This window comes from Equus przewalskii, chromosome 26, assembly GCF_037783145.1.
Source record: "Equus przewalskii isolate Varuska chromosome 26, EquPr2, whole genome shotgun sequence".
NCBI lineage: Eukaryota > Metazoa > Chordata > Mammalia > Perissodactyla > Equidae > Equus > Equus przewalskii.
In genome coordinates this window covers 31,026,606-31,041,600 of record NC_091856.1, presented here as the reverse complement: position 1 = coordinate 31,041,600, position 14,995 = coordinate 31,026,606, and the positions used below count along the sequence as shown (strand labels likewise).

Sequence of the window (14,995 nt, the reverse complement as noted above, 5' to 3'; positions counted from 1 at the left end):
TTAAAAGCCTTCTGAAGGGGCCAGCCCCATGGCCTAGGGGTTATGTTTGGCATGCTCCACTTTGGCGGCCCAGGTTCGGTTCCTGGGCACAGACCTACACCACTTGTCAGTGGCCATGGTGTGGCGGTAACCCACATACAAAATAGAGGAAGACTGGCACAGATGTTAGCTGAGGGCAAATCGTCTTCAGCAAAAAAAAAAAAAAAAAGCCTTCTGCAGCCTCCTGTGGTTGAGTCAAGTTCAAACACGTCTGTCAGCCACAACAGACAGTTGCTGCCTGGGTCACTACAACAGAAAGAGCCCTCAGGAGACCCTCTCCAGTTCCTTCTCCAGAGAATTGAGACCCTTTTCTCATGTTTTTCCTCTTCTTGTGACAGAGCGGAGAGGAGCAAGGGAGTATCATGTTACCTGCCCTCTGGGGAGCACGATAGCAAATATTCTGGAAAGCACTCAAGAAAAAACAAAAAAGACAAAAGTCCTCTTGCAGTTATGTCAGGGAACATGAACTGGGATGAAGAAGAGTCAAGACTTGACAAATCTCAGTGGTCAGGCCCGACCTGTCGGCCACAGGGTTATGAGCTGGGGGTCTGAACACAGAGCACAGAGCCACTTACTGAAAAAGAGTCACCTTTAATAGTAACTGACCAATTGTAACTGACAAACCGCATCCAGAAATGTCTCCGAACAACCAAACAAAAGAAACATGATAAAATTCTCCCATTAAAGAAACCAAGAGTTTCTGCCAGCCCCAGTGCTTCTGAGGGTCAGGCCAAGAGCAGCCCATTTCCGGGGCTGGTTCTGTCCCCTACATGAGCTTCTCATCCCAAGAGGAGGCTTCGGATGGGTGAAGGACCTGTCCCCTCCTCCCATCATGCTGGGAACTCAGAAAAAGTCACCGTTAGCGCCTCTCCTCCCACCCATTCTGTCCTAAGGTAAATGGAGACCCTCTGGGTGTCATCCCAAAGCCAGGGAACAGGTGAGGCAGCCCCCGTGTCCTCCTGCACTTTCAGCCAAAGCTTTACTCCAGTCCACTTAGCTGCTGTTCCCACTGCCCATGGTGGGGATTAAATAAAATACAGACTAGAGAAAAAACTCAAATGCTCCATCATCTCCACACTGCAAGTCACAGAGCAGAAGAAAAAATAAAACAGCCCTAATAAACGCGAGAGCTGCCGGCCCTCAGAAGACGCGCTCAAACTCTGTCTGGTTGGTGGTGGCGGGATTGCGGCTCTGGTTGGTGGACTGCTGGGTGATCTGGCTGCCCTTCCGGCGTGGCGGCGCCAGGTACTCGAACATGGACGTCAGGTGGGTGGACAGCATGCCCTTGAGGTCCGAGGGCATGGGGTCAGACCAGAAGAAGTCGTGGTTGAGGGCGTCGTCACTGTCAATGCGCTGTGCGGGATCCAGCACCAGCAACTTGTCGATGAGGTCCAGCGCGTAGGGGTCACGCACGTAGGCCTTCAGCCTGTCCTTCACCTTCCGCTTCTGGCCCTTGACCAGGTCCAGTTTCTCAAACAGCTCATACTTGTCCACATTCGGCCACACCTGGAGTGGGGGTTGGGGGAGGCACGGAGAGAGGATGGAGTTAGTTCAGGGGTTACGTGGCTTGTCCACTGGTCAAGCACCTGAAGGGATCAAAAGTCCTCCATTTAGATACTCCCAGACCACACTGGAGGATGAATTTGAGCCCTCCACAGTGAAAGCAGCAGTGACCACGTATTTGGCACACACCACACGCCAGGCCGTTTGATATAAATTGCCTGGAATGTGCGCACCAAGCCTGATACAGGCATAGCTGTTTCACAGAAGAAAAACTCAGCTCTTAGGTGAGAAGTTCAGATGCCTTCCCAAGGCCACAGAACTAACTGGTAATGAGGCTGAGACTTGAACACAGCCCGTGTGGCTCTAAAGAGCAGGCCCTGTGCCTCCACCAGCCAGCTCTCCAGAGAAGAGCTTTCCTTCTAGGCCACTCCCAACTCCTCCCCCGCCAGGGAGACTCCTGGATCTCTGCATCTATCCTGTGGGGCCCAGGCAGCCTGGCCACGCACCTCAGGGGTGATGGAGCCACAGAGCTGGCTGATGAGGGCGAGCTGGTGCTGTTCCGTGTTGCCCTGCATGATAGGGCTGCGGGTCCACATCTCCGCCATGATGCACCCAGCACCCCACAGGTCAATGGGGGGGCCGTAGTCCCGCTCTCCTGGGAAGAAGAGCGCACCAGGAGGGCCCCTTGAGCCCGAGGGCCTCCTGGGACGCAATGCCCCAGGGCCGGTGGCTCAGGAAGCCCTGGCAATGGGGGGCTGAGGCCGGGTAAGTGCCCAGTCCCTGCCCCCCTCTGCCCGCTCGGGAGTCCTCACCGAGCAACAGCTCCGGGGGCCGGTACCAGAGCGTCACCACACGGTTGGTATAGCGGTTGGGCTGGCTGTTCTTGGCCAGGCTGAAGGCCCGGGCCAGCCCAAAGTCAGCCAGCTTCAGAACCCCATCGCGGGTGATGAGCACGTTAGCCGCCTTCATGTCCCTGTGCAGGATCTGCGGGAAGCACAGCGGACGGCTCAGTCAGGTTCCCAAGGGTCCTTCAGCCACACCCACCCAGCAGTGAGAGCAAAGGCAGCCCACGCCTTGGTCTCTGGCCCCAGCTCCGGGCCCCACCTTGTTCCTGTGGATGTAGTAGAGGCCGTTGAGCAACATCTGCATGACCCTCTTGATCTCAGACAGCGTGAACTTCACTAAGACGTTGCTCAGAAGCCCAGCAAGGTCATGCTCACAGAAGTCAAACACCAAGTATATACTGCCTTTGCAGCGGTTATAGGGGGACGCTGAGGCAGGCAGAATGGAGGAGAGGGAAACAAAAAAACGAAGTTAAAGATCCCATGTACAACTCATTTTCCCACAACCAGCTCCTACCCCCTCCAACCCACAGACACCCGGATATCCAGTGTGCATTCCTTCACTAGTAAGATATTTCCGGTGTGCCTCTGGGCCGGGTGCTGTGGCAGGCCCTGGGGAAGCACCAGCTATGATGAAAGGACCAGAGACAGCAGTCACAGGCGGAATGTCTGGGCTAAGAACAGGCAATTGAGGTGTGACCAGTTCCAACTTTGCAAACAAGCCTTAGGCTGTAAGCCTCGTTTTCTCCATCTGAGAACGGGGATGAGATCCAAACAACTTACCTTTGGTTCGACAGATCTCAATCAAGTTGACCACGTTCTCATGTTTTAGAAGCTGGAGGATCTTGATTTCCCGCAAGGCTGTAATGGGGAACTGTGGGGAGAAAGACAGGAGGGGGGTCAAAAGTGAGTGAGCACATTACAGACCAAGGAACCAGCCATGGGGTTGGTACTACGGAGCACAGGTCGGGAGGAAGAGTAAGATTACGGGCTCTGAAATGAGCTCTCAGATGCCTTATCCGTAAAAGAGACGTAAGACTAGTATGCACCCCTCAAGGAGCTGGTTTGACACAATGATTTGAAATAATAGTACTTAACACAAACACTTTACTGCTAGTCACTAAATGCTTCATAGTTTCTTCAACCTTTAAATTTTAGCCCTATGCCCGTGTTCAACTTGCCGGGAGGTAACAAAACCAACGGAACCAACAACTGAAAAAGTTTCCTTGCTAAGAAGCAGGTCTCTGGGAAGCTGGACTAGAGCTAACATGGGGTGGGGGACTGGACTGCTCCTTTTCAACTGAGCACTAGTCACCCTTTTAAAGCTATTGCGTGTAACTATTTTTTTTTTACAGTAAACAAAACTGAACGCTAAGAAAAAAGTGTTTAAAGGCCTCCTAACTTCAGGACCCAAGGTGCGCTCTGTGCAAGCATGAGCTCCCCCTCCTGGCCCCAACCATATTTACCTAAGAATGAAACACCAAATGATTTAAAACATTTGAATTAAAAGATTTAATTTGGAAGTCAAATTCCCTGGAATACAGAAGATCTCGAACTACTACACATACGCTGAATCTCAACGTGAGAGTTCTAGAGGAAGCAGGATGGAAACCCAACTCCGTGCCCAAGGGAGCCCGCAGGCCTGCCCTCCCGACCCGCACTCACCCCCTCCTTCTCGTTCTCCATCAGCACCTTCTTTAGAGCCACCTTTTGGCCGGTCTTGCGGTCCTTTGCCTTAAACACCTCCCTGTAGGCCGAGAGAGGGACCCAGGAGGGCTCAGCAGGCCGCTTCCGCAGGGCCCGCCCCTCCCCCCCACGGGAGGCGGGCAGGAAAGAAGGGACTCCCGGGCGGGGCTGGGCCGGGGACCCAGGGCGCTCGGCTACCCGACCACCCGGTACCTGCGGCCCCTCTCCGAGCCTCTACTTCGTTCCCTCAGTCCCTTCTCCTCCCCGGGCGTCTCTCGGGAACATCCGCTCCCCTCACAGGCTCCCCTCTGCAACCCCTCCCCGCCCCCCATCACGGGCCTCAGGCTCCTCCCCGCCAGCCGGCTCTGTCAGGCTCCGACGGGCTGCGGCGTGGCCTAGCGAGACCAGGGGACAAGTCTGGGGCTCGGTGGCTTCCCGACCACCTCGGGCCCGGCCCCGGCCGTCCCGGCGTCGGACCTGAAGGATGCAGGCCCAGGGCTCCCGGTCCCTCGGGGCCCAGCCTTACCCGAAGGTGCCTTGGCCGATCTTAGCGAGCTTCTCATATTTGGACACCTCATCACAAAAGGGGCACTCCACCGAGTCGTACTGCTTTGCCATGGCCGCCTCCAGCGCGCCGCCGCCGCCCCCAGCCGCCGCCGCCGCCGCCGCCGCCGCCGCTCCCGCCCCGGGTCCCGCCGCCGCGCTCCAGGCCCCTCCGCGGCCGCGCCACTTCCGCCTCCACGGCCACTTCCGGCCTCGCGGCGCCGACCCCGCCTCTTCCGTTCGCCGCCCGCCGCCAGGCCCCCTGGGACTTGTAGTTGCCGGGAGGCCAGGAGGAGCCGGAGCTGCAGAGGCGCCTCCGCCGCCGCCGCCGCTGCCCCCGCCTCCGCCGCCGCCACTGCTGGCGGCGGCCCCTATCAGGGGCGCGGGGAGCCGGGGCGCCGGGGCTGGGGCTCGGGGCGGTGCGTCCCGCTGCATCGGCCCGGGCCGCCGCTGCTGCCGAAGCCGCTGCCGCTCTGGCGCCCGATCCGGGGCCAGCCGCAGTGCCCTGCTCCTCCTCCTCCTCCGACGGCGCCGCCTCCGCCGGGCTGCGCGGGGCGGCGGGCGGGGGGGCGGTCCCCGAGCCGCGGCCTGGGGGCTCCCTGGCCGGGCCCGGGCCCGGGGCGGCCGGGCGAGGGGGCGAGATGGGAAGAGCCGACGAGGAGGCGGCCCGAGAGCCCGGGAGGGGGCGCGTTATAAAGGGGGAGGTGCCCTGGCTTTGCCCTCCCCTCCCCCTCCGCCCGCCCCCTCCCTCCTCCCTCCCACCCTCCGCGGCCGCACCTGCCGCCGCTGCCGCCGCCGCCACCGCCACCTCCCGCCCGCCCGCCCGCCCGCTGTCCGCCGGCCGCCCTCGGCGCGTCACCGCCCGCGGCCCCTCCTCCGCCTTCGGAGGTGGGGCCCCGCGCTCGACACCTGGCTGCGGGGTGCCTCGCCGCGTGCCTCAGTTTACCCTAACATGACGGCTGCCGCGAGGATCTGGAGTGCCCCCCGCCCTCGACAAGTAAAGGCAGGAGGCGCCGAGGGAGCGGCCTCTGGTCCTGGGAGGGGAGAACGGCCCCCGCCGCCGCCGCCTCCCCGAGCCAAGCCACCCGCCGTTGACATGGCAACCGACGGCCGCCAGGGGGCGCGGCGACACTGGAGGCGGCGAGCAAGTAATGCCCGGGTCTTCCGGGCCTGGACCCCCTGTTCTCTGGAAGGCAGGCATGAGACCCACAGGACCCCGGTCCCCGCCCAGCTGCGCCCGAGCTGGTCAGGCTCCGGGTCAGTAATCACAAAAATAGCTAGCATTTACTCAGCACCCCTGTGTGCTCAGGAAGTGCTGGGCGTTCCCGCTGAATCCTGAATCAACAGCTGCGTAGTCAGGATCGCTAACCCATTTTACAGAAGAGGACACTGAGGCTCAGAGAGGCAAGGTCATTTGCCCAAGGTCACACAGTGACAAAACGAGGACTGGAACCTGGTCTGTCTGAATCTGTAAAGGATTCTCCCGACTCAGATCATTTACAGGCTGGTCAGGAATATAGCAGTAGTGCTGTTTGAGGCCTGCGCTGCTTATGCCAGACACCAAGCCCACCATTCACCCATCTCCTTCTCTGACCCTATGTCCCGTTCCCTACCCCAATCCTTCCCCAGCATCTTTCTGATATCTTCCTGGCTCCAGGAACCTCCAGATTCTTCCTCCATCTCTACTCAACAACCAGCCCCAGGCAAAGCTGTCTTTCCTACCTCCTCTGCACCCCTTCAGTCTGCCCCTCCTTTCCAGTCCTCCGCTGATGGATCCTGAGTCTTGGCCTTCCCAGTCTGGCCTCTCCATCTGTCCCCCTCACAGCATCCACCAGATCATTCTGAAGTGGAGTCTGCGTATACTTCCCTCCACTGTCTTCAGGAAAAACCGAACTGTGATATTTGAGGCTCTTTCCAGCTCCCTCCCAAGCTGTGGCCACCGGAATCTCCCTCCTTTTTCCTAACTCCCTGGCCTTCCTGCCTTCAGGGATGTGCTCCCTGGTTGCACCCCAGCACCCTCCGTACCTGCAGGAAGCCCTCGGGGTTGCCCCCCAGCTCCTACGCTACGTGGCTTTGCCTTGAAGCCTCCTTATAGACGGGAATGGGTCTGGTGATCCTGGTGTCCCCAGAGACCCTGTTCTTGGGGAAAGCCCTGCCAGGGAGGGCCTTGAGGGTCAGGCAAGGAGCAGGGAGCCCTCTCCTGAGGACAGTGGGGGGCCAGCGAGGGTTTTAGGCAGTTGAGCGCCATGTCAGGGAGTGATCTAGGGACACTATTAGAGACAGGGAAGCCATTGGCTAAATTGGGGGTGGAGAGGGCAAGGAGGGAGAAACCAATAATAATTGGAATTTATTGAGGGAAAATAAATGGTCTAAGCTGCACACTTAGCACTTTAAGGGAATTACCTCAATTCTCACTCAGCCATATGAGGTGGTACTGTTATAAATTCCACTGTACACATAACAACACTGAAACTCAGAGATCGCATCACTTGACTAGCCAAACAGCTGGCCAGTGGCCACATTGGTGTTGGAACCAGGTCAGTCTGGCAGGAACCCCAAGCACTTACTCATGTCAGGACCCCGCCCATCTGGGCTGGAGGTGGAACGAGGGCCCACTGGATGCCCATGGGAGGTGCGGACGGGGATGGTAGCACTGGGGGGTGCTGCTATAGTTTGTGGTGGCTTCCACCATCAGACTCTCAGGCTGGGGCCCCTGCCTGTTTCCCACGAGCCTCCCTAAGTCACATCCTGTGGGCAGAGGCCTCAGCACAATGTTCCGGTGGTGTCATCACCTCCACCCAGCCATCCCTGGCCTGAACCCCAACATCCGCCAGTCACTTCACTTCCCCTTGAAGCCTTGGCCCCTCAGCCCTCCCTGATGGAGGAAGGCGGGCGGGAGTGGTCAGGGGCCCAGCGGAAGGCTGCCCAGGCTGCTCAGACCAGGGGGGCCTGGATGGCCCAGGTGAAAGTGAGAAGAAATTAGGTGCCAGCCAGAGAGAACTTCTCGCCGACTTTGATGTCTGATTGGCTGGTTTGAGGGAATGTTTCCTGTTCCACGGATTGGCTAAGCTGGCAAGGCCAGGCATGTGGCCAGTACTCAGGAAATGTCTGCTGACTGACTGACCAGGCTCTGGGAGAGCCTGTGGTCCTGCTGCCATTTAACACTTGGGGAAACTGAGGCACGAAGTAGAAAAGGAAGCCACTAGCCAGCTGTTTGACCCTGGCCTGGAGCCTCAGTTTTCCTCTCCTGAGCAGGGACAGGGTGGGGGGGCATATGGAGGGAAGGAGAAGACAGGCTCCTGGGGTGGGCTGCTCTTGGCTGCTGGTATGTCCAGGGGACAAGGGGTCACTGGATGGGGATTAAGGACAGAGAATAGCTGTGTGATGCCCAGAGCCCTGTAACACCATGACATTCTGCCCACATCAGCCAGGTACTGACTGTCTGCCTGGTGGTGTTGATATGTGTCATCCTCCTGGAACTTTCCAGCACTCCTCTTAGGAGGTTGCTATTATTGGTCCCAAGTTACAGAAGAGGAAACTAAGGCTCAGAGTGGTGAAGAGGGCTGCCCGAGGCCACACAGCCAGGAAGCTCTGGAGCTAGGATTCAACCCAGGTCTCTTTGCTCACAAAGCCCAGGGTCATTTACCACCATCCTTCAGGGGCCCCAGTACAGACAGCTGGGCCAAGCCGGGAAGGCACCCACTGAGACCAAGAGCATGGCAGATGTGGGGCCAGTGTGGATGTGTAAGGCCAGTTCCTCTCTCAGGGTGCATGAGGCCTGTTTGGAACATGCAAATGAAGACACAAGTGACTGTGACACGGGTGACACTCTCAGTATAAATGTTTTGTTTCATTGCTACAGGATCACGTGAAGATGTTGTATTTGCTCCATTTTACTGGGAGGAAAAACAAGGCTCAGAGAGATGATGTGACTTGCCCGAGGTCTTGCAGGCGGGGTCTGAACTCAGGTTTGCCTGGCTCCAATGACTATGGCAACTTTGATGATGAAGCTGAAGGTCTCCAGTCCCTCATGGTACCTGGCCAGACCAGGCCACTGAGGTACAGACTGGGGGAGAGGGCCAAGGAGGGAGGGGACAGAAATCAGAGCAGGGTTCCTGGGGGCACTATGGCTCATTCTAGACCTGGAGAGACTCCATGAAGGCAAAAGATGGAGCCAGTGGAGGGAAGAGGAGCATTCTGGGTGTGAGTCCAGCCTGAGCAAAGGCCTGGAGGCAGGAAGGCACTTGTGTGTTCAGGGCTGGAGAGCGTGGACTGGGCTGGGCTGGCCTCCAGCACAGGCTGAGGAGGGCCTGTGGGACAGCCACCCGCCAGCAGGTCCCCAGCCGCACTCCCAACGGCCACTCAAGGCAGCACAAAGGGGGCTCTCAGCTCAGCGGAGCCACCACACTGAGCCCCATTCATTCTCCCAGGGATGCGGCAACTGCCCTGGCGCCTGGGCCAACGGCAGGGCCAGCCTACTGCCGACAAGGCACCTCCACACAGCAGCACAGCCGCGCCGGGGCCAGGACTCCCTGCGCTCACACCATGCCCCTGCTCCAGGGTTTTCCTGGCCTGTGCCAGTCTGCCCCTGGCCTGAACCACCCCCATCCCTCAGTGACAACCGCCAGGGTTTGCTGAGGCCACAGCTTAATGGCCTGGGCCAGCATTTGCTCCTCCACCCTCCCAGGAAGTGGGGGTTACTGTGACCCTATTTCACAGGTGAGGAAACTGAGACCCAGAGAGGTAAAGGCTCTTGTGAAGGATCACATAGCAAGTTGGGAGTGGCCCTGGCTGGGAAGCCAGCGCTGGTCGATGCCAGAGCCTCAGCAGTGAGCCCAAGTCCCTGGGGCTGCCTCCTAGGGGAGAAGCCGGGGGACCCACCCTTGCCTTCCACTAAGAAGGCTACTGCCAGGCCACAGGCCCCTCTCCTTCTTCTGACAACAACCCAGAGATGGGAGTTAGAACACCTGGGTGTCTATATAGTCTCTGCTGCTCTTCAGCCTCAGTTTCCTCGTCTGTGAAATGGGAAAGTACCAGGATTCGCCTCGCAGGTCTGTTGTAAGGATTCAATGGACGATCTGTGGAGGCTTCCGGCTCCCTGCTTGGCTCATGGTCAGTGCTCAGTAGAAGGAGCTGGAGTCGTTGTCCCCTTTTCCCCCCAACTCCATGGTCCAGAATCCCCATCCTTTTCATTTGAACTTTGAACAGTGGTCCCATCTGGGCCTGTCTGTGAGCAGGACCTGCTGCCCTGGTCTCATGGGCTGTGTCCCTCTCAGGGCCTCGGGTTAACCCTCATCCCATCAAGAAGCTTCAGCCAGACTCTTCCCCAACGCAAATCCATCATCCAGCTGCGAGGGGTCTTGGGAGCTGTGGGCATGGGAGTCAGGACCTCAGGCCCCACAGCCGGACAAGCAGGTTCCAGGTCCAGGTAACTTGACATTTGGAGCCTCAGTTCCCACCTCTGTAGAATGAGGACAAGAGTGACAATGTTACCTCTTAGGGCAGAAGGACTGAGCCCCGTGGCTGGAACATACGAAGTGATCAGAAGATGTTAATTGTATTTATTCTTATGGGGGATGCGGGAAGGACCCCATGTGACTTTGGACTCACTCTCACAGCCTCAGTTGCCAGGATGATAACGTCCGATCCTGCTGGAGCCTCTGCGATTGACCGCGAACCTTGCACTTGTGCCCATTCTAGAGATAAGGTAACTGAGGCTTCAGAGGCGGAAATAACTTGTCCATGGTGCTCAGAGCTGGGACCTGAAGCCCTTGGTCTTGTGGCTCCCCCACCCCAGCTGCTGCTGACAGCCTCTGCAGGTGTCTGGGACAACCTGCATTGGGAAGGTTTCGTTTCCTCATCTCTGTCTGGCCCACGTGAGTGTACACACACACACACACACACACACACGTGAAGGTTGTAGGGTGGAAAAGGACCAGGCTGTGGGTTAAGGGACCTGGACGGGCAACTTGGAATCTAGTCTGTGCCACCAATCTGCTGTATGACCTGGGGCAATCCTTCTGCCTGTCTGTGCCTCGATTTCCCCATCTCTGTAAAATGGGTGGACCAAATTATTGCCATGTCCCTGCCAGCTTGAAAAGGAGGGACCATGCCTTGGTGGGCACCGATTCTGTGCCAGGCTTTGGACCAAGCCCTGGACCCTGTGAGGGGGACATTGCAAATACCCCCTGTTCACAGGAGGAAACTGAGGCTCAGGGAGGTGAGTTCCCTAGTCCAGGATCACACAGTGACAAAGTGGCCAGCCATGACTTGAACTTGGGTCTGGGTGGTGCCAGAGCCCAGAGGCCTAACCACATCACTCTCCTATCCATCACTGCCGGTGCATCGCCCAGGCACAGAGGCTTACAATAATCTGCCCTGCACTCAGGCCTGATTCCCCACACCCTCCCAGCCCACTGGCCAGACCCCCTGACAGCTGTTGGCAGGTCCCCAGCAGCCCCTGGCCCAGTGGGCTCCATTCCCGGAGCCTGTGGTTTGTTCCCCAGGTCCCATGGGCTTGTGGTCTGCCCCCTGCGCCCCGCTGCTGAGGCCAAGGAGGCGGCCCACAGGGGCCAGGACTGGGGGAGGCCCCAGCCCCCGCCCCCTACGGAGAGAATGGGGAGGGTGGGGCTGTGGGAGTTTCGCTGGTTTAAAAATACACAGAGGAAGCGAGTGAGAGGGCGCGAGAAAGGGGAAGGGGAGGTGAGGGAGGCATCTCAATGCTGATGTCCAGAGCCTTCAGCAGCTACTCGCCGGCCAGCCAGGGGCTTTACACAGCTTGCCAAGATGACGGAGGGACCCAAGAAGGCCAGCAAAAAGTTCAGTGAGTGCGGGGTGCCATTTGCGCTGTCCTTCGTGCCCCTGTCTGTCTATCTCAGCCTCTCTCTGCATCTGCTTCTTCATCCCTCCGTCTTGTTTCTGTTTCTCTTCCTGTCCATCTCTGTCTCTCTTCAGAAGTCTGTGCTCCTGGGTTTCCATGTCACCATCCCTCCATCCCTCTGGCCCAGTCTCTCTCTCTACCTCTCCAGACTCTCCCTCTCTGTGCTTCTCTTGTCTCTGTCTCTGCCCATCTCTGTTTCTCTGTCTCTCCCCGCCCCACCTCTCAGTCTCTCCATTCGTCTGTGTGTCCATCTGCATGTCCATCTCCGGCCCTCTCTGAACGCATAGCTGGGCAAGGGAAGACCTTCACACCCCCTGCCTCTGTGCCTGGTTCACACAGGGTCTCACGTTGGGAGTTACTAGGCCCGGGGCAGACAGGGGCCGTGGGATGCTGTCCCACATTCCCACCGGTAGTCGGGCTGTGACAGTAGGACCCAGCATCCTGGCAGGGAAAGAGCCCAGAGCATCTAGATGAGGGACCACACCTACACGTCACTGTGTGCCCAGGTTGGTCCCCTCCTGGTCTCAGCAAACTTCTGCTTTCCTGATTCCCTGGATGTGACAGCACAGGGCGGGGCCGGGGGGTGCGGGGTACAGGGCAGGAATTATGACTGCATTCCACAGATGAAAATGCTGAGGCCCAGAGACTTGCCTGAGATCGTAGGGGGCTATAGAGCAGAGCTCAATCCCGCATCCCCGGACTCTGGGCCTCGGTTTCCCTCCCTACCCCACTATTGTTTCTTCCAGACCCCCGATGCCCAGGGGACAAAACAAGTGGTGTGGAGAAAGGAGGCAGTTCATGGTCCTCCCCCCGCCCTTGGCACAATTTCTGCTCCCATGGCATAGCTTTCCAAGAGCAGAGCATCAGCGTTTTCTGACAGGGTCGGTCAGGACACACAGGAGGCAGAGGCTTAGACCAAGTAAGGGGTGGGCAGGGCTGAGAGGAAAGCCCGCAGCACTGATCCAGCAGTGCAGAGCCCTGGGCCCTCATCCAGACTCAGCCTTGCTGTGTGACTCTGGGCAAGTCCCTTCCCCTCTCTGGGCCTCAGTTTCCTCTCTCATCAAGTGGGGGCATCCTACCTATATTCCAGCGTGGTTGTGAGGACCTGAGGAGGGAGGGAGAGGGTGCTGAGGAAGTGGGAAATGCCCAGTTTTTCCTTTTTGCTCATCTGGAGGCGGTAGGGAAGTCAGATGGTGGTGGCTGCGAGGAGGGGCCATCCTACAGCTGGGGGGCAGGGAGGAGCGAACTCGGGCACCTCTGCGGAAATGAGGAGATGGTATCACTCAGCACTGGAGCGCCGCCGCCACCGGAGCCCAGCCGGCGTGGGCTCAGCTGACAGGAAGGAGAGAACCACAGGAAGTGAGACCCCCAGGCTCCGATAACCCCCTTCTCATTTCCAGCCCACCCCAGGTGCACACAGCCTTGCTCGAACACCCCTCCCTGCCCCAACACACACGTACACCCATGCACACAGACCCGCTTCGCCCACCGGCTGTGTGACCTCCGGCAGTTCATTTCACTGCTCTGAACCTCAATTTCCTCATCTGGAAAATGGGGGATTAAACTAGTGTCATGGAGTTGTGCTGAGAATTGAGTGAGGTGATGCACGCGGCGTGTCTGACGAATGTAGAGACATTGCTAGTGATCCCCATTGTTGTCATCTTCATTACTTCTTATGGAAGATATTCTGGGTGCCAGCCATCATGTTAAGCATGTAATTTACATACTTTTCTTCAATCCTTCCACTGCCCAGAGGACGTAGGCACTGTCATCTCTCTTTTACTGACTGGAGAGTGGGGTTCAGAGAGGTCAAGTCACTTGTCTCAGGTCACACAGCTAGGATCTGGAAGAGTATAGATTCAAGCCCAGGGCTACGTGACTCCAGAGCTGCTGCATTAGAACCATGACAATTCGAGAGAGTGTCAGTGAAGCCCTGACCCTCCTCAAACCCTCGATGAGTGGCACTGCATGTATTTTTTATTGTTATTACTATTATTGCTGCTGGCATTGTCATTAACTCCTTTCCTTCCTCTTCCCCCTTGCCAGGGTTCTTCAAGTTCAAGGGCCTCGGGAGTCTCTCCAACCTCTCCCGGTCCTTCACTCTGAGACGGTCCTCGACCCCCGTCAGTATCCGGTCCCATCTGAAGCCTGACACCTTTGATGCCACACAGGATGACATGGTGACAGTCCCCAAGAGCCCCCCGGCCTATGCCCGCTCCAGTGACATGTACAGCCACATGGGCACCATGCCTCGCCCCAGCATCAAGAAGGCAGCATCAGGACAAGCTGCCCAGAAGGCCCAGGAGGTGGGCCCTGAGAACCATCTGGTGCCCCAAGATCTTCCCGAACATCCCAGCTTGGAGGCAGCCGACGAAGGGGTGGTGGGGACCAATGCCCCCCTGGAGGACACCCCAAAAGTGGGCCCCAACCCTCCAGCAGTGGAGGTGGGCCCCACAGGAAAGCCTGAGGACCTCAGGATGGACATAGAAGAGGAGAGAGCCCCTGAGAATGTGCCCCCAGAAAGGTAGGTGGCTCCCACAGTGGGGTGAGGGCAGGACCTGCGGGGATGGTGTCTCGAGCCTCCTGCCAATGGAACCTGGAGAGGACCCCCAGCACACACATCTGGGTGAAAAACAAACACCTACACACGAACCGGGTGCTTAATATAAACCAGGCAGTGTGCTTAGCTCTTCACTTTAACCAACTCTCAAAAAAAAAAACCCAACTGGAGAGGAAATACTGCTATTATTTCCACATGACAGATGAGGAAACTGAGATTCAGGGAGGGAAAGTCCTCTGTCCCAGTGAGGTTGCACACCTAGCAAACGACAGACTTAGGATGTGAACTGAGACCCACCCGGCTCCAGAGCCACAGGCAGCCTCCAGCACGGGGCCCCCAGTTACCGGCCCCCCCAAGCCCTATCGCAGATCCCTACACCCCCACACCCGAAGCACTGCCTTTAATTCTGCTGAACAACACCACTCCACCTGGTCTAGAAAACCAGCTGTCACTTAACTAGGTTATCGGGTGAGCAGAGTTCATGCAAAAATACCAATAGTGATGATCTGACTGTAACTCCCGTTTGGTAAGAACCCATCTTACTGGGTGTCAGATCAAATGTTACTCACAGAAAACCCCGTAAAAGAATCTGTTTTTAGATTTTAGCCCCATCTGACAGATGGGGAAACTGAGACAGCCAAGGTGGCAGAGCTGGCATTTGAGCAGGAATCTGCCTGCCTCCAGTGGCTGCAGCCTCCCCACCACTTTGTCCCCCCATCTTCTAAGTGCTGCAGCCGTGTTCTTCATGCCCCTGGGAGACTGACCAACCCCAGCTCTTCAGCCCTCAGAGCCTTCATCTAAATCACATCGGTGAGATGTGCCCATTGAAACAAAGAGGAAAAAAACGACTGAGCAAAAGTAACTGTAGGGCTGGTTCTGGGCTCTCCTGAGTGGCTCTGCCCTGAGACCCCGGCACGGCTTCTGTGTGCTGGGTGACTGAGT

The 14,995-nt window shown here is 57.7% G+C and overlaps 2 protein-coding genes across 2 annotated transcripts in view; one reads left to right on the top strand and one right to left on the bottom strand.

The window, feature by feature from the left end:
- Window positions 1-610: 610 nt before the first annotated feature.
- On the bottom strand, window positions 611-5,269 carry CDK9 (cyclin dependent kinase 9). Its single transcript, XM_070596605.1, has 7 exons — window positions 4,597-5,269; window positions 4,050-4,131; window positions 3,168-3,258; window positions 2,647-2,813; window positions 2,355-2,526; window positions 2,049-2,197; window positions 611-1,545 (listed from the first exon to the last, which is right to left on the bottom strand). The coding sequence occupies exons 1-7, from the start codon at window positions 5,046-5,048 to the stop codon at window positions 1,180-1,182; spliced, it is 1,479 nt and encodes a 492-aa protein (XP_070452706.1). The 5' UTR covers window positions 5,049-5,269; the 3' UTR covers window positions 611-1,179.
- A 5,979-nt stretch (window positions 5,270-11,248) lies between these two features.
- The window catches only part of SH2D3C (SH2 domain containing 3C), a 29,536-nt gene continuing 25,789 nt past the window's right edge, over window positions 11,249-14,995 (top strand). Inside the window, exons 1-2 of the mRNA XM_008511409.2 lie at window positions 11,249-11,436; window positions 13,540-14,017. Coding sequence (XP_008509631.2) covers window positions 11,400-11,436; window positions 13,540-14,017 — 515 coding nt within the window. The 5' untranslated portion in view covers window positions 11,249-11,399. The remainder of the gene's footprint in view (window positions 11,437-13,539; window positions 14,018-14,995) is intronic.

Excerpts from the sequence above, each read along its gene's own strand:
- CDK9 (XM_070596605.1), bottom strand. The coding sequence starts at position 5,048 with ATGCAGCGGGACGCACCGCCCCGAGCCCCAGCCCCGGCGCCCCGGCTC. Across the intron at positions 4,132-4,596 it reads ATCGGCCAAGGCACCTTCGG|GGAGGTGTTTAAGGCAAAGG; the intron begins GTAAGGCTGGGC and ends CTCGGCCTACAG. Across the intron at positions 1,546-2,048 it reads GTGGCTCCATCACCCCTGAG|GTGTGGCCGAATGTGGACAA; the intron begins GTGCGTGGCCAG and ends CCCCCACTCCAG.